The 24043-nt window shown below is 43.0% G+C and overlaps 1 protein-coding gene across 2 annotated transcripts in view; it reads right to left on the reverse strand.

Annotated features, from left to right (window-relative positions):
* Window positions 1-418: 418 nt before the first annotated feature.
* The window catches only part of Rel (REL proto-oncogene, NF-kB subunit), a 31087-nt gene continuing 7462 nt past the window's right edge, over window positions 419-24043 (reverse strand). The window contains exons 2-10 of one of the 2 annotated variants that reach the window (NM_001421314.1): window positions 23701-23843; window positions 19485-19633; window positions 15772-15863; window positions 11786-11926; window positions 9289-9393; window positions 8972-9184; window positions 7563-7631; window positions 7365-7451; window positions 419-6519 (exon numbers count right to left, since the gene is read on the reverse strand). In NM_001421314.1, the coding sequence (NP_001408243.1) occupies window positions 5741-6519; window positions 7365-7451; window positions 7563-7631; window positions 8972-9184; window positions 9289-9393; window positions 11786-11926; window positions 15772-15863; window positions 19485-19633; window positions 23701-23843 (1778 nt within the window). In that variant the 3' untranslated portion in view covers window positions 419-5740. The remainder of the gene's footprint in view (window positions 6520-7364; window positions 7452-7562; window positions 7632-8971; window positions 9185-9288; window positions 9394-11785; window positions 11927-15771; window positions 15864-19484; window positions 19634-23700; window positions 23844-24043) is intronic. The other variant, XM_039092882.2, reaches the window with a different exon arrangement.

The following is a 24043-nucleotide window of genomic DNA, read 5'->3' on the forward strand; positions in this document are numbered from 1 at the left end:
TCACAGTCTCTTCTTCCTTACCTCTGTGAGGGCACTGACGCCTGCAAGCCAGGAGAATCTCACAAACAGCAACAGGGAGACTGCTGCCTCTTCGCGTGTGGAAATGAGTTTGGAGGGGCAGGGAAGGGGACAGGTGTGGGGCAGTGTCTTGAACACTGGTGTCTAAGAGTCTGATCCCATAGTGAGTTCCACGACAGCCTGAGCGACACGGTGAGACCCCAAGGGTCTCAAACAAACCCACCCAAGAATCCTTGAAAGGGCTTTTCAACTACATCTTGAGGCTACTGTTTCCAAGAGTAGTTATAGATAGAAGTACATTCTGAGAACAAATAGCTACCCCTTAAAAAACGAAAATGTTAAAAAAAAAAAAGAAATTTCACTGATATTTTATAAGCAAGTAGTAAAAATCTAACAAGCGTTTTTAGAAAATAGTTTATTACATCAAGAAAAAAATCACAGTATACAAAGATATTACAAAAGTAACACAATATTCATTCTATATAATAAAGGGTATCTTGACATTTAAAAAAATATTTCATCTTGATACAAAGCTTAACTTCTTAGGACCAACATCTGAGAACTTAAAAAATATTTTTATCAGAGCCTTAAAATTCATTCATCATCAAGCCTATACAATCATTTTCAAATGCAGGCAACTTAGTGGTGGAGTACTGACACTAACCCTAAGTTGTATGCAACCCTGGGTTCAATCCCAGCGTGAGGCTCCTCTCCTCTCCACAATCTAAGTATTTTACATCCGGGGAGGTGTGTGGCATATGCCTGTAGTCCTAGTACTTAGAAAGGAGAGAGAGAGAGAGGCAGGTCGATACTCAACTTAAAGTCAAAACAACAGCAAAGGGTTCACCGTTTTGTTGCAGTCTATTAGCCCTAGCCAACAGCGTTTTAAAGTTCTTGGACTGATGACTGATTGGCTGAGGTCTCCGTCTTCCACGGGTTGGAGCTACAGGATGTATTGCCACAGCTGGTTCACTAAGAGCAGCGACGAATGCCATCGAGAGCCCACGGTACCCCAGCCTTATCTCACTCCGTTTACAGGAAGAGTTGCATTTTGGTTAAAGAAGCTTAGGAAGAAATTAGCCTAGATAAATTTGGTGTTTCATCAAATATTATGTATCTGCAATTTGGTGTTTCATCAAATATTATGTATCTGCTAAAAACTCAATTTAAGAAGTAAACATTTCTTTTATTTTGTTTATGATTCTTTTGTTGTTGTTGTTTTGGTTTTGGGTTTGTTGCTATTTTTTGCGACAGGTTTTCTCTGTGTATCCCCAGCTGGCCTCAAACTCACTCTGTAGACCCGTTGGCCTCGAAGTAACAGAAATATGCCTGCCTCTGCCCACTGGGTGCTGGGATTAAATTTAGGAGTGTGCTACTGCCACCTGGCTTGTTTGTGATTCTTTAAAGTTCCAAAAGATAAAATAAAATAAAATAAAATAAAAACAACAAAAAAAAAATTTCCTGAAGTTGTTTGGGAGACAGAAGATGACTTCTGTGAGTTCCAGAACAGTCAGGGCAACACAGAGAAAACCCTGTTTGGAAAAAAACAAAACAAACTCAACCTCCCTAAAACAAAACAAAACACAGACAAAAAGGTGGTGAGGACATGTGTGGGTTTGTGGTCTTTTTGCATACATGAAAAAAATTAGGTCTTCTCCACCATTGACCTCGAGGTTTAAATTCTGCGCTCAGCTTAAATATTCAATTAAAGGGATGAACACAAGGAGTGCCTTTGTGCCTCCTGGCCCACTGCTGCATGGGCTTCTCATTCATAGATACAAAAGCATTCTAGCCCCTTCTTTACACATCCAACCTCTGAGCAAACCCGAAATCTTGCAGTGGCGGCATCACAAAAGTCAAAGGACTCCCCAAAACTCTCAACTTCTACAAAGAAATCAAGTCACAAAATTCCAAAAGGAAAGCCAGTAACTGACTTCCCTCGGTAAGAAAGTGTGCTCTGACAGAGCGAGGTCCAAAAAAAGACCTTCTCCATAGGGGGCAGTTTAGACGTCTGTCTAAAGAGAAACCTGTCATAATCTCACAAAGCGTTTACCCACCCCGTGATTTTTCTCTGGGTTTGAGTGACTAGGAATGTTTGGGTAATACACTAATCAGGGCCCATGAGAAACAGCTATCGGTTTCGTTAACTCAGTGTTTCAGTTCAGACAACACAAAACACACCTGGGACGTAGGAAGGCCAGGTTTTCATTTCTCTGGGTCTTCAGCTGTAAATCATAGGTGCTCTATCACCCGGCTGCATCGCAACCTGTTTTCCACTTTATATTCTGAGGTAAGAGCTCACAAAGCTGTTCCCTTGCGCTCACTCTGCACACTCTGCAGGCCTTGAACTTGTGATCTTCTGTCTGAGTGTCAGAGGACCAACAGCTCCATCTAGGCTAACTGACTACAGTCAGTCTTTCTTCTTTACCTTGTTTCATGCTGTCTGATAGCTTATGGCAAATTTTCAACTTATGATTAGAACTTGGTATGGTAGAGACAACCTGGATCACCAATTTTAAGTCTCACCAGGGAAAATATCATGTGGCCGAGGCTGCAGAAACACAACACAGCATAGGAAGACAAACTGACAGGCCAGTTACTCCACACTAAGATTTTTGAATGGAGAACTAGCAGGCAAATGAAAAGGTGGCTAGGATTGGAAGTCAGCAGGCTCTCATGATAGAATCAGAACAGCAGAACCAGGAGGAATGGAGGAGAACTTCTGGGGTCCCAAACATAGTAGTTACATAGTCTTTACATAATCCAAAATTCTTCAAATTATACCTTAAACTCTGTCCATGTTTATGTGATTGACTGTATGTGTGATTCCTCTTTGAGAACAAGAGTTGAATACCATTCTCCTCTTATATTCTACATGGAACATGGTACATTGTATAATATACAGTTACAAAAATGTCACATGGCTTACATGAATACAGGCTACTAACATGTCTATGCACAGTAAACTGTCAAGGGGTACCACTGGGGTACTTGGGATTTCTACCTGATACTATATATACTGTTGGTACTACAGTTTCTGAGAGAGCTGCTTTGGGTATCAAAGAGCCTCAGGGTAGTTTACATACTTTCCTATTATAATTTTATTATTGTTGCAATTCTGGGTATCAAACACAGGGCCATGCTCTACCATGAAGCTATGTCCCAGTCTTTGCATAGTTTTTGAAGGGGGAGGAGGAGAATGGAGGAGGAAGAGGAGGAGGGAGAGGAAGAGGAGGAAGAAGAGGAAGAGGAAGAGAAGGAGGAGGAGGAGCAGCAGCAGCAGCAGCGGTTGGCCAGAAGAGAAGTATATCTCACAGGAAAGATGATCTGGCATCATTAGTTTCCCTGCAGGGTGAAGCACCTTTCCCATTAAAATCAAATATGATCATTATATGTATAATCATCCCCCCTTTCTAAACATTTATTCAGCACCGGTTAGGCCAGAGTCTACGTCAAGTGCTAGAGTCCCAGAGATAAGTGAGAAACACTTAACTGACTACCCTGCCCCTCTCAACTGTGGCAGCATGACCAAACCCTGCAGAGAAGCCTGCTGGTAAGTGTTGGGAGCAGAGGCAGAAAAGGTTATATATATATATATATATATATATATATATATATATATATACATACATACACACACACACACACACACACACACACTACCTGTGGGAATAAATTCAACAGGTCCCAACTACAAAGTGTAAGAGGAATAAGCTATTAAAAAAACTTAAACAAATGGAAAAGATATTCATTGAAGAAAAAGAATAAAGACTTGCCAGTAACAGAAGGGGCAGATGCATGACACTGAGTAGGCAGACTCAAAAGCAGGTCAACCAGATATGACTTTGAAGTCTCTACTGAATTCTCTCCGTGACAGCAGTAATGTCATGAGCATTCGGATAGCAGGAGAAGTTGTGGTGCTGAGATGCACACAGAACAGCCCATGCAGGCTGGGCTGGGGTTAGGAACGCACAGGATCCTGTTCATCAAAAGGTGATAGGCTGTGGACAGCACAGATGAAGAGGGTGAAGGCTGATAAGGGACGGGGTGGGGCGGACTAAAGGCCGAGGTGGATGGAGAAGGAGGGAGTGAGAGAGATGGAGGCACGGACACTTTCCAGGTGAAGACGTGGAAGGACAGGGTGTGATAGGGGAAGGGTTCTTGGTACTTGGATGGGAATATTTTTCAGCCTTTCCTTTTAAGCTCAAGAAGATATTTATTCTGTTCAAAGAGAGCAAGAACTAACTGGTGATACGAGGCTACTGGGAACAGGAGGAGGGATGTAGTGCACAAGTGAGATCTGGAAAAGAAGGCCAATTCTCTCAAAACACGTGAGATACAAATGCAGCCAGACGCAAAGGAAAAACGGGTCGATAAATGCATTGGAAGTTATACACTGAATGCTGTGATCAGTAAGTAGCACCTGAGAATAAAACATCAATTGAAAATGCTCTAAACACAGATGTAGACATACCTTAGTTCACCTTACAGGAAAAACTGAAATAAGTCGATGTGCAAGTAACATCTGCTGAGCTCCTTAGTAGCTATGTCCAGGTCTGTCAGTGTCACTAATACAGAGTGACTGCAGTTAGTCTGAGCTGAGCAAGTATCTCAACTGTGAGAAGACTTCTCCCAGCAGAGACCCATCTTTCATCCCTAGTACCACACAAATCTAGTGTGGTGGAGCACGCAAGCAATCCCAGCGCTGCAGAGGCAGAGCAGGAAGATCAGAAGGTCAGAGGAGACGGGGAGCTTTGGAGGCACTCAGAGGAAATGGCCTTCTGCGTTTAATGATGGATGAGAAAGATGTGGGAGGGAGAAGCATAGAGGTGACACCAAGGCTTTTGCCTCAGGAACTGGAAGCATGGCATAGAAATGTGCAGAGTGGTAAAGGCTGAAGAAGAAACGAGTCCTGAGAAAAGTTCAACACTCTGTATGGATATATTGAGCTGAAATAAGTTTGTTACTTAGTCTCTCCTACACAGGGCTGAACATGGGCCTTGTACACATTAAGCAAGCTCCAGCACTGAGTCACACGCTTGGTCTTTTCTCTTCTTTGGGACAAGCTTTCCGTAAGCCGCTCTAGCTGGTATTGAGCTTGCCATGTGTTCAGGCATCTGTGAACCTACAATCTCACATACAGAGATCACAGACATGAGCCCAGGATGCCTGGTCAGATTCTTTATAGATAAGTAGACAGGCTTTAAGAAATCAAAGGGAGTGAGAGCATCTAAAAAGAAAAGGCTCAAGAAAACTTTTTCTTGAAAATACAGATATCAAGCTAATTTCACATGTAACTTTAAAGGGTCTAAATAATATAAAATAGAACAAAAACCTTCCATACCTTGAAAGCTTACTTTAACACACACACACACACACACACACACACACACACACACACACCCTCTAAAATACCAAGAAACCTCAGAAAACCCCTTAGGGGTCACTTTGGCCTATGGGCCTCAACAACAATGAGTTTATTTCCCAATGGCATAGCCATTACATGTTTTACTTTAAATCTGCTTGAAAGCAAATATCCTTTCATTTAACTAATACATTATAAAGACCCATAGCTGGTCTTGGGGAAATACAGAAAAACAATTCGCATCAAGCACATGTACTTCAGGCATATCTTTTTCAAAGTAAGAAACAGTGGCAGCTTTAAAGTTCTGACATCTGAACTTCCTCTTAATAGTCTGTACACCTATTTAAGTCCTACAACTTATATTTTGAAAAAACTATACTCGAAGGAGTCGCCCAACTGCTCACTCTGCAGAGCATCGATACCTGAGTACTGACTGCTCTGGGCAAAGTTAGGATGATGTGCGTCGTTTGCTAATCCGGGTTCATTTGTCAGACCATTATCTATACAACTGAAGTGGGGTCTATTGAATGTATCCGACTGTGAAACAAAAACAGAACTGGAACTGGTGCCTGCTGCTGACATACTGGCAGTAGACATCTGATGCAGTTGTCTCGGGTCTCTTGGGTCTAACCTGGAGTTACAGGAGGGGTTTTCAAGATTGACACTCACAAGTCTTGGGTGATCAGTGTCCCCCATGCCATCAGTGCTGCTTGTCATCACACTCACAGGCCGATTCGTCAGCATGTTGACGTCAGAAATACTGTATAAGTCGGTCGGTGACATGGACGGCGTCTCCATCCTAGCCAGGTTATCAGTACTAAAAAGGCAAGCATTAGAGGCACTTAAGTCGTTCATGCCAGCCCCGTCTAGGAACGGAAGGACACCTTGTGAGTTAGAGGAAAGCTGTCCGGCCGGGAAGCTGCTCAGGGTGTTAGTACTGCCTGGGTGTGAGGTGGGGTGTGTCACCGGTGACCAGCTTGCAGGCTGATGGACCATGGAGGGCATGGCTGACGGGTGATGTGGCAATGCATTTGAGATGGACCCGGAAGAAGAATAGTAGGGTTCAGCTTGCCCTGGAACTCCTGAAGACCTGGGCGTTTCCGGTAAAACTGTACCATGAGAAAACAAGTTGGATTCTGTAGAAGAAAAAATATATTTTACAGAGCAAGATGAACAAATTGATGTAAAGTATTATTTCTGAATTGAAATTATAAAAACATACTAAAACCTTCCTAGGGAAGTGACGCATTCCAAACAAATTAAAGCACACGAGTTATTACCTGAGTTCAAGACTAAACTCTGTAGCATGCAGATGGTCACAGAAATACATGCAAATGATTTCAGAGTTATTTTGGCATATGTAATTTTCTTCTAGTTAAACATGAGAATCAGGTGTCCGAAAGCCCAAATCATCTTATAATTTATAGCCTCTGCTTTCGGGGAGGATGGAGAACATGACCCTGAGGTCTTACAGAATTCCCCATCACGGAAAACTGAGGAAAAATGCCTCCATTTATTTATAACTGCACAAGTACTATGAAAACCAGGATAAAGAACCCATTTAAGGATTCGTTAGGGGATTACAGAATACCCTCTTTAAAAGGCAGATCGTTTTAAGGTTTGTGTCGGGAAAACCTCTGTGGGAACTGTCCAGCTCTGCAGCTGTAGCAGAAGAGAGAGGGGACTCTTGGTCTGGCCTGGGGCTGGGCACGGCAAGTGGTTGGTCAGCATGCCACAGGTCCTACCCTAGCACCATTTTAAAATGGCCGTGAGAGACAGTACACAACCAAGGGCGCTCAGCCATGTTCGACAGTTCAACAGTTATAAACAGGTGCCTATCCCCGAAATATAACAGTTCCAACATAGCCTTCAGAGGCCCAGTCTCAACAGTAAGAATGTGAGGGACTGTGGGGAAGAAAGAGATTTAAAAAGAAGTTATTCCTAAAAAACGCACAAACAGTATTTTACAGGGATAGAATACCTTTTTTGATGAATCTTGTTTCTCCAATTGACTCCAGAGGGACAGCTCTTGTTTTCTCAGGGAAGTGACTTGGTATGATACGTTTTTCTATTATTAAATGTATTTTGAAAAAATAGTTTATCACTTTAAAAATTTAAAGACAGAATAAAGCAAGTAGAAGACATTTACTTAAATATAACTCAATCAAAGTGTTCTTACCACAATCTTGCAGCAGTTTCTGAAAAATGAGAGTCGTCTTTTGCTTCTTTGATTTATTGCCATAGGCATCTGATTGGAAAAGAAAGGGGAAAGCAGTGAACCATGGGATTCTGGCTCCCCCACCGTAACATGCGCTCTATCAGCGGCATACGGAAGTCTTAAATACACGTGAGTGATACAGGCTTCTAAGTACGTTATTGTACAATACATCCATATCGGTTACAAAGGACACTTCACTTTTAATTTTAAAAAGCTTAAAAATAGTCATTTTTCAACCTAAAAACACCTAAAAGTTAACATGAACTAACACAATCAACCACAATAGATACAGCTTTATGATTAACAAATTTCCCACCTATAAAAGGGTTCAAAAAGTACAAAAAAAATTCCTAAAATACATACATAGAAAATATGATCTAACAGTTCAAGAACTCTACAATTATTCAAACTCTCCTAAGAAATGCAAAGACTATGAGGAAAAAAACAAACCAAGACAAAAACATACAACTGAAAACTTCCAAGGAAAAAATACAGATTCTGAATATATAAAACTATACTGAAATATTTATTTTACAATATTGCGAACATGATCAGCTTAAGACAACGATCTATTCTTCAGGAGAGACTGGGACTCGGTCAGCTCAGCACTTGCCAGTGCACATAAAAACCTGAGCCCAATTCCTAGCACCACATTTAAAAAGGCAGCAGGGAGTGCACAGGGCACACTGCCGTAATCCCCATGATCAGCTAAGAGTCATCCTCATCCATAGCTCCATAGGGAGTTCAAAGACAGCATGGGCTACATGAGTCTGTTTCCAGTCCACCCACATGTGCGCACACCACACACACACACACACACACACACACACACACACACACACCTCACACACCCCACACACACCCCAAACACACACATACACCACTACACACACACACACCACACACACCCCACACACACCCAAACACACACACACACACACACACACCTCACACACAAACACATACACACACACACACGCACACACCACATACCTCACACACACCACACACACACACCACACCACACACACACACACACCACACACCTCACACACACACACACACATACACACACCACACACACACACACAGACACACACACACACACCTCACACACACACACCACACACACACAGACACACACACACACGCACACACACACACCTCACACACACCACACACCTCACACACACCACACACCTCACACACACACCACACACACACGCACACACCACACACCTCACACACACCACACACACACACAAACACACACACACACCTCACACACACACACATACACACACACACACACACACACACACACACACACACACACACACACACACACGTCACCCCCGGCTCTCGTCTACCTTTTTCATCTGGCAGGTATCTGAAGTCCATAGACTCGCTGACTTCCTGGTCGGAAGGCCTCCGCAGCTGCATTTTCACTGTCACGGGCTCCACTATGGCTCTGCAGTATGGAGGCGTCCTGAAAACAATGGCAACTTGGCGGTGCACATCAGCTTGTGAAAAAATACCTTTGGCTTCCCAGTCATTCAACACGAAACGAACTTCTATATCATCTAGTGAATAAGAGGCCAAAGAATAATGACAATGGGGGAACAGTAAAATACATATACTAATCAAACATATATTACTAATTCAATTAAACAAAACTGATAAATACCTTTCTGAACTTTGTCACAGAGCAGAAATATTTCGTCTCCTCCCCTGACACTGCCACAGTTCTTGTTCACACGACAGATCCTTAATTCTGCAGTATTTGGGGCACCTAAATGCAGAGGATTAAAAACAGTGGGTCTCAGCACTGTCTTGTAATGCTAGTGATGAAACACCATGACCAAAGGCAGCTTGAGGAGGAACGGGCTAATTCACTCATGGTTCCATGTAATAGTTCATCATCAAAAGCAGTGAGGGTGGATTGCAGAGATGGCTCAGTGGTTAAGAGCACTGGCTGTTCTTCCACAGGTCCTGAGTTCAGATCCCAGCAACCACATGGCGGCTCACAACCATCTCTAATGGGATCTGATGCCCTCTTCTGGTGTGTCTACAGAGACAGCTACAGTGTACTCATATAAATATAATAATAAATAAATCCTTAAAAAGGAAACAAACCAAATATATTCTTAAATATCATATTAATGAGTTCTTAAAATTAATACATAGCCATATAAAATCATGCTGCTGAACAAGGTGGCACAGGCCTTTCATACCAGCACATGGGAGGCAGAGGCAGAAGTAGAGGCAGGTGGATTTCTGTGAGTTCAAGGGCAGCCTAATTTACAGTGGGAGTTTAGGACAACCAGGACTGATACACAGAGAAACCCTTTCTTGAAAAAAAGAAAAAGAAAAGCAACAGAAGGAAGGAAGAAAGGAAGGAGGAAGCAAGGAAGGAGGAACGAAGGGAGGGAGGGAGGAAGGAAGGAAGGAAGGAAGGAAGGAAGGAAGGAAGGTAGAAAGGAAGGAGGAAACAAGGAAGGAGGGAGGGAGGGAGGAAGGAAGGGAGGGAGGGAGGAAGGAAGGGAGGAAGGAAGGGAGGAGGAAGGAAGGAAGGGAGGGAGGGAGGAAGGAAGGAAGGGAGGGAGGAAGGAAGGAAGGAAGGAAGGTAGAAAGGAAGGAGGAAACAAGGAAGGAGGGAGGGAGGAAGGGAGGGAGGGAAGAAGGAAGGGAGGAAGGAAGGGAGGAGGAAGGAAGGAAGGAAGGGAGGGAGGGAGGAGGAAGGAAGGAAGGGAGGGAGGGAGGGAGGGAGGAAGGGAGGAAGGGAGGAGGAGGTAAGGAAGGAAGGGAGGGAGGAGGAAGTAAGGAAGGAAGGAAGGAAGGGAGGGAGGGAGGAAGGGAGGAGGAAGGAAGGAAGGAAGGAAGGGAGGGAGGGAGGAAGGGAGGAAGGAAGGAAGGAAGGAAGGAAGGAAGGAAGGGAGGAGGAAGGAAGGGAGGGAGGGAGGAGGAAGGAAGGAAGGGAGGAGGAAGGAAGGGAGGGAGGGAGGAAGGAAGGGAGGGAGGGAGGAAGGAAGGGAGGAAGGGAGGAAGGAAGGGAGGGAGGGAGGAAGGAAGGGAGGAAGGGAGGGAAGAGGAAGGAAGGAAGGGAGGGAGGAGGAGGTAAGGGAGGAAGGGAGGAGGAGGTAAGGAAGGGAGGGAGGAAGGGAGGGAGGGAGGAGGAAGGGAGGGAGGGAGGAGGAAGGAAGGAAGGAAGGGAGGGAGGGAGGAGGAAGGAAGGGAGGAAGGGAGGGAGGAGGAAGGAAGGATGGATGGATGAAAGAAAATATGTAGCTACTGGAAACCTAAGTGGGGCTTGGGGTATAGCTGTGTACGACGACCTGGTTCAATTGCTGGCAGTGTTTAAAAGGAAAAAAGAAAAGAAAAAGAAAAATGTGATTGAAAAAGGTTCAAGATACATTGTGAGAGAAAAATTGGGGAATCATGTAACACAGTATCGTCTTGAACTCCTATTTTTAAACACAGCCAAGGAAAACTTAACTCCTGATCTGCCTGCCTCGACTTCCCAAGTGCCATGATTATAGGCATGCACTACCACGAAGGATTGAAAAAAGGTTTTTTAAAAGATCACTGATCCTTTTTTTTAAGTTGCCAAACACAGTGGGTGAATGAGAGTGCTGAGAAGGATGGTGTCTGTGTTTGTTCAAAGGGACTGCAATGTGTGTTTGAGGACAGTGGCCATTTTGGAGGGGACTAACAGTCATTTGCTATTCTTCCTATATATGTGTATATACTTGAGGAATTTTTTTCTGTAATGGACACTGCTTTATTTATTTGTTTGTTTGTTTTGAGACAGGATCTCTTTAATAAGATTTAATAATAATCTTATAATTTTAATAATAATCTAATAAGATTTAATCCTGGAAATCACAGTGTAGACCAGGATGGCCTTGAACCCACAGAGATCTGTGTCTGAGTGCTGGGATTAAAGACATGCACCACCACTGGCTTCTTTTTGTTTCTTGAGATGAGGTCTCAACGTACATCCCATAATGCCTTCAAACTTTACCTCTGACTCAGACTTCTGGTTGCTAGAATTATATGTGCAAACCACTAATCCCACCTAATGTACTCCTTTTCAAGTTATGAAAATCCTTTAGACCTTTCAGCAGTCAAGGAAACAAGACAAGCTAAGAGTACAGACATAAGAAAAAAATCAAAGCACTTACGGTTGTCGTAAATCGGGTTGGAAACAATGGGAGGCAGCGCGGTTGTGAAGTTACCATGTTCATCAGGAAGGAAAACTTGGAAGCACAGCCTCACCACATTGAGGTCGCAGTCTTCAATGTCCAGCAGCTGCTGTTCAGGGACTGAATGGTACAATCTCAGGCTTAGAGCGGAGAACACATAACACTAATACTTACATAAGACCAAAATCCTGCTGTCTTTCTCTCTCCCCAACACCCAATAAGCTCAGTCTGCACCTCTGTCTGCAGAGAACTAGGATGGTGTACCGTCTCAAGATTAGCTTTCCTTACAGCTCATTGTGCACTCACTATTTAACCGCCTATGGTAAATTGTAGCCATGCTCAGGGAGAGACCACACCAGAGACCAGAGACTTAAGGTCAGAACCATAAACTGACCACCATAAAGCAAAAATCTTAAATGTGGACACAATTCATAGGTGGTGGCAAATAGGCACTCTTCATTTAACACAGTACTTCGCCCAGTCTGTAATTATCTTCTAATCTAGCAGAAACCGTCATCGTCCGTGTTCTTATAGGTGAGACACGGATTTTAAGGAGATGACGTTATTTGTCCCAAATTTTACAGCTAAATAATAGTGTGGGAATTTGAACCAGAGGGGCCATATTAACTATGCCCCGGCATTTTAGAGATGCAACGAGAAAAAGATACCGGTGATCTAACTTAATGTGTAAATCAAGTCAGCTTAAAAACGAACTGCACATCGGGGCACTTTTACGGTCCTGAAAAAATATAAAACCTTGCCACAGAATATTGCAGGTGAATAGCCTCTTTGCACTGATATTTGAAAAGAAGTCCATTTCTAAAACAAAATATTGCTGCCTTTTGAAATATTCTAGGCCTGTAGCAATACATTATTACTAATATATGTCATATTTTAAAAGCACGAAATTCATTAAATTACATGAAAAATTTACTTGGAAGGGATGCAGCTATCAAAATTAAAAGATTAAATTTGAAAAATAACTAGCTAAATTCCCCAGTCTTACAGGTGATGAGTAATTTAAAAAAAAAAAAAGTATCTCACACAATGTCAGTCAAACAGTCTCAGGAGTTATCCTAACACTGAGATTTCTTCCAGTGTCAGTGTTCTTAGGCCTAACATTTGGGTCTATGAAAACATACCCGTACAACTAGAAAGGTCAAAATGGGGCTGAGAGAAATAATTCAGTGGATAAAGTAATTTCCTTGTAAGTACAAGCTCAGCCCTCCAAATCCATGCGATAAAGCCAGGTGCAGTAGTAAGGCTCCTGGGTAATAATTCCAGGCTGGGAAGGCAGAAGCAGGACTATTGGTCAAGCTCTAGGCTAGTGAGAAACACAGACAGGCAGACAGGCAGACAGGCAGACAGACAGACAGACAAAATCAATGAATGGCTAGGTGCTCCTGAGTTTACAAATAAATTTATGTTAATAGAGACAAACTGTGTATAGTCATAGAATGGACTAACACCCAGCAGTAAAGAACAAACTGTGGCTATACACTCCAACAATACACACTGCAAAAACAGTAAGACCAAATGGACCCAGACAGGGAAACATATAGACTAGAAAAGAATATACTTCCAACTCTATAAAACCCTAGAAAAGTTAGGTGTGCTGGCGGAAAGGAATGGAGCTGTTGACTGGGGCAGGACATGAAGGAGAGAGCTGACTAAGAAAGATCAAAGCCATTTTGTGGGTGGGGAAATGTTTCTTTGCCTTGAGGTTACATGAGAGGCTGTATCTGGGTGCAGGTATTTGCCAATGAGAGTTTAAAGAATTAAAGTGATATATAAACGAAAAATAAAATGGCTAATAACCTAAAATATAAATATAGTTAGCCACACAATGATTCTATCAAAGGCAAGAAATTCTATTTTCACAAAGGATTATCATTTGGGGAATTTTGTTTTGCTCTTTCTCTATGTAGAGAGACCGTTTCACTGCATCAGTATCATTCCCGTCTCTGTACAACATGGTTAAAAATCACTGATGACCAGGGACCACAGGCGAGCCCTGGACTCAGTACAGGGTGAAAGCTCGACTGAGAACTGCCTGGTCTGTGCACACGCATGTACAGATAAGTCATGTGGAGGGCAGAGATCAGGACGACCGCCCTCCACTGTATTTTGAGACAGGGTCAATCGCTGAACGTTGACAGCCCCAGAAATCCACCGGGAGCCACCTCCCTTGTGTTGGGAATGCCTAGCTCTTTCCAAATGGATGCTAGAATTGAACTCAGGTCTCACGCTTATGTCACAGGCTCTGTACTTACTTAGTCATACTCCCTACCCTGAGCTAATTTTCTACAAAGTCTGAGCCTCATCCTGGAATAGAAGAAATATCCCTTCTCTCTCAACCAGTGCAGCACCAGACCTGGACTTAAGGTTTTTATCTTACATGGCTGTCACCTTCAAGTACTGAGTCTATCCTAGCAGGCAAAGTCTTAGGAACTCAGAATGGCTGAATGTAGCATCTTCGTATTTTCACTAAACACTGAAGACAGGAGTTTTCATACAGACTGATTATCCACAGCTACGCAGACAGTTTGAGGATGCCATCTTAAGTAGCTTGAAATACACACGTGCTCTATCATGCCTAGGCAAACAAAACTAGTCAATAGCGACGGAGGGCTTTAGAATGGAGATTTTAAATCACTCATCTACTCAACAAAATAGAATGCTAAAAAGGTACCAGATGCCATAGCCAAGAGTGTCATAAAGAGCATGTTCTTAGGGCCAAGGAAGCAGCCCCCTTGGCAGAGCACCTCTTCAGCGCACACAAAACCCAGAGTTCAATCTCCAAGGACGCAAAACCAAGTGTCACGATGTACGTGAATGATCCCAGTACCGGGAGGTGGAGCAGGACGAAATTCAAGGTCATTCTTGGCTACATAGTGAGTTTGAGACCAGCGCAGAACACATGAGAGCGTGTCTCAAAAGCAGAAACAAAACAAACAAAAACACAATAACAACAACAACGACAAAAATCAAATGTTTAAACTGGGAATGGTGGTGTATGCCTGTAACCCCAGCAGGAGGGAGACTTGAACACAGAGAAAATCTCAGGTGGGGCATCTGAAGTTAGTCTTTGTTATGTCAAGATCTTGTCCCCAAAACAAGAAAATTAAAAAAAAATGCTTACTTAGTAAATGCTATTCATGATAAAATGTACAGAACAGTAGGACCTATCTTACCAATACAAAAACATACTTCAAAAATAAGAGTACTCGTTGCTCTTACAGAGGACCTAGGTTTGTTCCAAGTCACATCCTGGAGATGCGACTCACAACTGCGACTCAAGTTCTGGGGGATCAGATGCCCTCTTCTGCCCTCCAGCTACGTATGTGGTACACATACTACATACGCACGAGCAAAACACTCATTAAAAATTGAAAAGAAGTCTAAAGAATATTTTGCGTGGCCAGGAATGGAGCTCATGCCTGTTATGACAACTTGGGAGCCAAAGTTCAAGGGCCCAAGGCCAGCCTCAGTTAGACAGCAATTCAAGTTAGCTGGGCTGTAGGAGATCACTGTGAAACAATGGTGGTGGTAAGGGAGGCCAATACTTTATAACACAGTGTCCCTTCAACACTCGGAAGGCAGGGTGAATCCTGACAGCTGGCAGACAGGCATAAAGGAGCAGCATACCGAAAGAGAATCAAAAAAAAAAAAAAAACAAAAACAAAAACAAAAAAACAAAAAAAACAAAACCACTTGGAGGAGGTTTCATTTGGGGGTTTCTGTTTGAGTGAGGGTGGACGGCTAGGAGTTCATGGCCAGTCTGGGGTGTACACACTGAGTGACAGGGCAGCCAGAGCTCCACAGAAAGACCTTATGTCAAAATAAACAGCAAGGGAGGGCATGAGGCGCCCACTTAAATATAAGCCAACAAGTGGAACTGTCATATAAATACAAATCACAGTGCATTGATATATAAACAGTAGAGGTGATGACAAAACGCTTACCATTGAAAGGATTGATTCCTGCGCTAATTCTTAAAATGATAGCTTCTTTCACTTCTTTTTTCTTTACACACCGAATACCCAAATTTTGAAAACTAAAAGCAAAAAACAAAACTTTCACAATCACATCATAGTCAAATAAAACCGTGACAGAAATCAAATGTACTCCACACTGAGAAGTCATCTTCCTACCACACACCAGCTACGGGGTCACAGATCCTGTTTTTAACTGTGAAAATAAAGAGACACGAGAAACAGACGTAGGCCTGTCTGAGAGAACTGTTAATGCAAAAATCGAGCACTCGGGGATATGCTTTACCCCAGCACTAGGGAGGTGGGGGCACGGGATTACCTTGGCTACCTCTCAAGTTTGAGGCTAGCCTGTGATTATGGGAAAACCTGTCTTGAAAGACCAAACTGAAAAAGTATATTGCGTCCTATATAACTCTCAAATATACTATTTTATAATTACATTTTGCCAATATGCCTAGTCAAATATACCAAACAAACTAAAACTACCAAGAAGCAAAATTTCACTTTCCAACCAAATTCATGATCAATTTACTAAAATTGGTGTATCAAGAGGTACAAAGACAGCCAGATCCTGAAATATGCAGGTACGTTTTGCTGAACTTATAGCAGTGTTAACCTTTGTATTTTTTTTTAAATTGTATAGGAGCAACTAGTGCATTTAAAAAAAAAATCTATATATATATTACCAAACTTAAGAGTCAAGTGACCGGAGCTGAGCATTGGTACCTGTGGCTTCACGAACATTCCAGAGGTTTGCTAGCACCACGTGGGCACAGAGGCAGTCTGCCAGAGCTGAGCGCCCGTAGCCCCATCGACACACAGTTGTCCACCTTGACGAGGGACCAGACTAGCCTTCTTATATCTAATTCTCCCTGATCCTTTATGCAGCCTGCCTAGCTCGGCACTGAAAAGTGTGCCATGATGACATGGCTGGCAGCTATACACGGTCTGGCTGTGGGCCCTAGCCTGGCTTCCATGTTTTCATAGACTACAGAGTTTTCACTCTATGCCATGTTATATGATTACAACAGAGGAAATGAAGTATTTTTATTAGAGAGGGTTGATACAATATTTAGCAACAATTTCAAAGGGTCATTTATGGAAAACTCAATAGCTACAAATATTACTCATTTGCATATGTGTGATACAAATCATGAAGGGGACTCCCCTGCCACCACCCAGTCATACTTGTTCCCACATGGAAAAACCATGACATCATTTGAGATGGGTGGGTGTGAATAAGGAAGCAAAACTCAACGATAAGAACATCACGACTTCTTCAAATTTCGTTTGGCACTTGCAGCCAGAGGCGGCCTGGCTCGCCTTACTCCATGTTCACACTGCTCTACGCTCATGCTCCGTGCTTGGCACTCACACCTGTGACTTCATCAGCATCGAAAATAACTTTACCACTTCCTTCCTCCTCCTCCTCCTCCAGTAACAAAAAAAAAAAAAAAAAAAAAAAGTTACGAATTCTAAATCCTTTCCTGAAATCCTACAACAAAATAATTCTTCACCCTAGCACGCACGCACTACTTGGCTTTCTCTCATCTGGACGATCGTATCTGGTAGGTATAGAAAGAATATGAAAGGCAGTGGGGACTTTTAAGATGCTGAGAGCGAGGGTTAGCGTAGTCGTGCAGTGCTTGTCTAGCACTCGCCACCACCCGGAATCAGCTGGTACTGGAAGAAAGAGGAGAAGGGAAAGAGGCGAAAGCCCTTGACTTAAGGAAACCAAGAATCACGGGACATCTGATCGTTCACTCAGTGTCCACCTTCATAGTCATTCGACACGCTTAGGGTCCCGCTGTGCACTGAAACTCTCGAAAGGAACGGAGAGAAGTTTTTCTCCCTTTATGGAGCTGAATGTCTGGGATGGGGGTGGGGGGTTGGCAAACTCTAAATCATGGACCATATTCAGTATACTGCTCGTTTTGCACATAAAAGTTTGTATGGAACGCAAGCATGTTCATTCACTCACATCTTTTGTCCCTGCTTTCCTGTCACTGAGTAGGACATCGAGTGCAAAGAGCCTACAAGGCCTATGATACTACTAGTCTTTAATGGGGAGGGGAACACCCATAGACAAGGAGAGGGGGAGGGGTTAGGGGGATGTTGGCCTGGAAACTGGGAAAGGGAATAACAATCGAAATGTAAATAAGAAATACCCAAGTTAATAAAGATGAAAAAAAAAGAACTACCGAATGAGCAAACAAACAAAAAACAACCCTGCTAGCTCGAGTCTTGTGAACTACTAATCACATGCAAAAAAAAAGTAAGACCTGAACTAGAAAGACGAAAGAAATAGATAATAAAAAGGCTCCTCTGAAAGAAAACTGTGAGTAGAGAAAACTGAAGAACGGTCTCATGCCCACGATGTAAGACGAGGGGTACTAAGCAGGACAGCGGAGGCGCACTCCTTTAGACCCAGCGCTTGGGAGGCAGAGGCAGGTAGATCTGAGTTCAAGACCAGCTTGGTCTACAGAGTGAGTTCCAGGATACCTAGGGCTATAGCCAGGAAACTACAGGTTACAATTAGGTTTGTCTTCACAAAAATCAAGAAAGAGTGTTTCAAGACGCAAATGACTGACTAAAACACTGCTGGAAGGCCGAGACACGCAGGCAGCAATCTCTCTTGTCAAATGTGCTTGTTGTGTTATTAGTAAGAGGGACTTTTTTGGAGACAGTGTCTTGCTCCGGGATAGTCACACATTTTTTTATAGATCATGCAGAATGAAGAGATCAATCACAACGTATGTTTTCTTTACTTTCAATCATAATAAAGAAGTACGCCTCGCCAGATATGGTAATGCATGCTTACTTATAATCCCAGGGCTCTGGGGGCTGGGGAAGGAACTACAAGTTGGAAGCCAGGCTGAGCTACCCAGTGAGATTCTGTCTTAAAACAGTCAAAATGTAAAAATAGGAAGTGGCAGACAGGTAGCAGTCGGCGGATTTCTAGCCTAACGTGCAGAGTCTCACGTTCAATCTGCATAAGCTGGAGGTAGGGTCTTATGGCTATGATCTCATACCTGTAATGTCAGTACTTGAAACTCTACAGGAAACTCTGGCCTAAGAAAAAAAATAAAAGCCAGGTGGAGGTGGCACATGCCTTTAGTCCCAGCACTGGGGAGGCAGGGATCTTTGAGCATGAGGCCAACCTGGTCTACAGAGCGAGTTCTAAGACAGTGAGGGCTACACTGAGAAACTGTTTTGAGAAAAAAAAAAAAAACCCAAAATAATAACATAAAAAATCCTCCTGCTGAGCCAGATAGGGGTGTTTCCTGTAATGTCAGGACTTGGGTGTTAGAGGCAGGACTATAAGTACAGTCATTCTTCATAATAGGTTTGAGTCTAGCCTAGGCTACATCAGGAAGAGCGTCTACTAACTATCATGTGTGGTATCTATTAATAAAGAGTGAATGCAAATGTTAAAAACAAAAATTTTAACATCAGGTTGGTGAGACAGCTCAGAGGGTAAAGGATATCTGCAACCTGGGTTTCGTCCTCAGGGTCCACGTGGCAGAGAAAAGAACCAATTCCACATGTGTCCTCCCCCCGGATAAAAATAAAATGTAAAGATACATTTTATAGTAAATTAAATACAAAACTAATTTATTTGGCTAAAAACTAAAATTATCTGTTGGTCCTACTGCTGAAGATTTCCGTCATTGTCTACTTACAACAGAGGTCTGCGTTCCGGTCCAAATTCTGCTTCATAGTACCCATCTCTGCAATCTTTTCCAACTAAATCGTGAGGGTGGGGCTTATAGGGGTCATTCTTTGTCACTAATGTAATTCTTACTTTTCCTTTTCCATAGTAGTTCATAATCTGAAAAGAGAAATTAAATAGACAACCTGTAAATATATCTTGTGGAAGGCTGAAGCAAGATCAGCACAAGTTCAAGGCCAGCCTGGGCTACCTACAATAATGCCCCAGCCAGTTCTACATATCATAATGCCCTCTTTTAAAAGCAAGCAAATAAAAAGAACTGATCCATTAATTTAAGTTCAATTTATATAATGTGGTCAGCAAGTCATGAAGTTCAAACATTCGGCAACCTGTTGGAGATTAAAGTTTTCAGAGAGTATTGTCAGCAGGGAAACACACCTTTCGATTCCTAAAATGATTCTTTCTGCCCTAATTTCATCTAGTTTTATCATCTTATAAAACTTTCCTTTTAAACCAGGTAAGTGGGCTGAGCACTGTGGTGAATACTTTTAATCCCAGGATTTGGGAGGCAGAGGCAGGCAGATCTCTGTGAGTCCAAGGCCAGCCTGGTCTACAGAGTGAGCTGCAGGACAGCCAGGGCTACACAAAGAGACCCTGCCTCAAAAATCCAAAATAAATGATTCTCACATTTACCAGACTTTGGTGGGCGAAGCTTGCTTCTTAATTTAAAACTGTCTGTTGCTATGCACTGCAATGCACTGGCCCTGGCTGCTTCAGGAGAGGGGTGATCCTCATGGACACCAAATGATGCTATGTAACCTTTACCCCCAACTTATCCTGATTGGTCAATAAAGATGCCTATAGCCCACGGCTGGGCAGAAGGGAGATAGGTGGAGTTTTGGTTCCTGGGCTTGGGCACTGGGGCAGGAGACAATGAAGGAAGGAGGAGAAGGTGGAAAGAGAAGATGCCATGGGGTAAGTGAGTCATGAAAACATGGCCAAGAGGGCTGGCCAACTGGTAAGAGTGGCCCAGGCAGAACATGGAAAATTGTAACTCAGGGTTATTGATAGGAAGTAGACACTAATATCATAGAGGGCAGACGTCTGCCCAGCTCTACTGTTTTAAAGGCTTATCATAAATAAACGGTTTTAAGTTTTTAATCTGGGAACTGAATGATCCAAGGCAGAGCAAAAACCTGATTATATATATATTTACTACAGCAAAAACCTATTAGGACAGAAAAGAGACAAACCTTACATATAGTTTTGATGCATAAAGTACTAAGGGCTGGTGAGATGGTAGACAGGTAAAGGCACCTGCCACCACCAACTTCAACCTCTGGATCCCACAGTAGCACAAAGAGAGAACTATCCTGCAAGTTGTCCTCTGACCTCTACATGTGTGTATATACACAGAGAGAGAGGGGGGGGAGAGAGAGGGGGGAAGGAGGAGGAGGAGGAGGAAGGAGAAGGAGAAGGGGAAGGGAAGGGGGAGGGGGAAAGGAAGGGGAGGGGGAGGGGAGGGGGAGAAGAAGAAGAAAAAGAAGAAGAAGAAGGAGAAGAAGAGGAGGAAGAGGAGGAAGAAGAAGAGGAGGAGGAGGAAGAGGAGGAAGAGGAGGAGGAAGAGGAGGAAGAGGAGGAGGAGGAGGAGGAGGAAGAGAAGGAGAAGGAGAAGAAGAAGGAGAAGAAGAGGAGGAGGAAGAGGAAGAAGAAGAGGAGGAGGAAGAGGAAGAAGAGGAGGAGGAGGAAGAGAAGGAGAAGAAGAGGAGGAGGAGGAGGAAGAGGAGGAAGAGGAAGAAGAGGAGGAGGAGGAGAAGGAGGAGGAGGAGAGAAATAAAAGTGTCAAAAGAAAAAAAAAAAGCCAGCGTTCTCTGAGACCACATTGCCCATGAAAATCCTGTGGCAAAGGAAGGTGAAAACAGAAGTAGGTTTTGAATTTCACCCCTGGCTATACCCACACCATAGGTGAGGGGAAAGCTGGGATCTTGGTGGAGGGTGAGACCACAAACGGAGCAAGACCTGGACCTGCCTTTCTGAGGCACCTCCTTCCCAAAGTATCTGAAACATCCTCTCAAAACATGTCTGAAAACCGTCTCCAGAGCTGCAGTGTCTGTCGTATGCTGCAGACAGCAGCAGATGTGCTGTGCGCTGCCTGCACTAACGTCCAGATCTACCAGGATACACTGGAGTAGGGGAGTAAGGATAAAGACTCTCTCCTCTGGAATGCTTTAATTTAGGAACAGAAAATTTCTTAAGAGGAGCCAAAAATGACTCACAGGGTTGGAAGAATAGAACTCTAAATTAACTTTTCACTGTATCTTTCATGTGAACACCTAAAAAGAATTCAGATAATACAAATCAATATTGTTGCAAAAAAATGTGATTTGGAAACATGAGGTTATGGGTCTGGAGTGACAGCTCAGCAGCTAAGAGCACTGACCATCCATAGGACCAGAGTATATTTCAAAAAACTAGGAGGGTTTGAGTGTTTCCACAAGGAATGATAAACGTTTGAGGAGCTAAGTGTGTTTAACCTGATTGAAGCATTACATGATGCATACGTGTATCATATATTACATGGCATCCTGTTAACATATATAATTTAAGCATATATATATATATATATATATATATCAGTTAAAATATAAAAACAGAAATTTGGAAATCAATATACAACTTGGCAATTGACTTATTTTTTAATTTTGTAATTCTTCTTAGGTTCAATAAAATTAAACTGCAAATAATAAGCTAGTCACAAAACAGTGATTTCAGATCTATGGATGGAATATTAAGAACCATATCTCAAAATCCATTCTGAGACAGTGTCTTCCTTTTATCCATCTGCCCACCACGGCCTCCCAAGTAGATGAGATTTTGGTGGGTGACACTGCCCCTGATGTGCTAGTAACTTTGTTTCCATTTGTTTGCAGTGATAAGGTCTGGCTTGAATAGTCTAGACTGGCCTGGAGTTTCTTATGTAGCCAGGCAGTTCTCAACTCAATACCTACCTAGCTTTGCCTCCCAAATGTTTGTCACGTGCTACCATTGCAACTCATCATTCAGGTTTTTAATTGGAACTCAAACGATAAAACTAACTAGGCATGACTGCCCATGTCTACAATTCCAGTATGAAGGTGCAGAGGCAGGAGGCGAGGTCACTACAAGATCGGGGCTAATTTTGTTTCAAAACACTAAACATGGATAAATAAATTATAAAAATGAAAAGGCAAGTGTATATGATGTATAAACATAAAATATAAACATACCTAATAAATATAGTACATTTGCTAAATTTATTTCCAACCCAAAAACTGTTTTTGCAGGCTAGGGATATATATCTTAGCGGCAGAACACTTGTTTGGCATTCCTAAGATTCTAGGTTCAATCCCTAGCACTGTCTGTCAAAGAAAGAGAGAGACCAGCAGTTCGAGCCTGTAGCAGCAGCACTCCTCTAAGGAGATGAGAATCAGAAACAGAAGAACCCTGGAAGCTGGTGGACCAGGTGTCTAAAGTGGAAAAACAGCAAAGACGCACTGTCTGGAAACAGAAGAATGAGACAGAACCCACCCAACTGTCCTGACTCCCACGGGGCACTGAGGTACCCAAGTGTCTACATTCACACACACAAGACGAGCATACGCTCACACACTTCACACACACGCAGAGAGAGTGATACTTTAGACGATGCTAATAACGCAAGAGTTTCAGCGATCATTATAAAGGCATGATTAAAATATCAAAAGATGATCCAAATCTACCTTTAACATATACACTAACTGCACTCGCCAATATGCGTAAAGAATGCCTTTTCCTCATCAAGTGCTTTGTGTTAACAGAAGGGATTGGCTCCTAAGCTGTCAGTGTGTGATAAGCCCTGCAAATCACTGCGGTTACATTAATACATGAACTATACAGCAGGACAGAGTCGACAGTTTTAAGAGATCCCTATACATCTAGCTAATGAAGAACAAGCACAAAAAAAAGGGGGGGCCCAGAGCATGGGCTTGCGAAAGACGGTTAAGAGACTGACTGAGCCTTCAGCCAGGCGGTGGTAATGCACACCTTTAACTCAGTACTTGGGAGGGAGGCAGAAGCAGGGAGATCTCTGGCCAGCCTGGTGTATGGAGTGAGTTCCAGGATAGCCAGGACCACACAGAGACCCTGTCTAGAAGACAATAAGACAGAATGAAGCACTAAAGGCGAGATCCTGAAGAAAGGCCCATTACCTGGATAGACGGGTAAGTCCGGTTGTTGTCTGTGCTGCGCTCCCCTGGGATGCTGCCGGCTGAGCGACCTTCACACTTGTACCTAAACCGCATGCCCCTCTGCCTTGGCTGTTCAATGATTTCCACGTAGGGATTATATCCGCCTGAAAGTATTAAAAAGAGCGGGGCGATGAGATTAGAATGGTAATACGATGGACTTTAACAGCTTGGTTTTCAAAAAAAACAGACACCGAAAGATCTTTTTCCTTCCCCACATTAAATGACAAGGTTAAAAAAATGTAATCATCAAAGGTTAAATGAGGAAGACACCATTTTCTTGTACAGACTGAGTTTCTACGTAGTA

Source organism: Rattus norvegicus, chromosome 14, assembly GCF_036323735.1.
Source record: "Rattus norvegicus strain BN/NHsdMcwi chromosome 14, GRCr8, whole genome shotgun sequence".
NCBI lineage: Eukaryota > Metazoa > Chordata > Mammalia > Rodentia > Muridae > Rattus > Rattus norvegicus.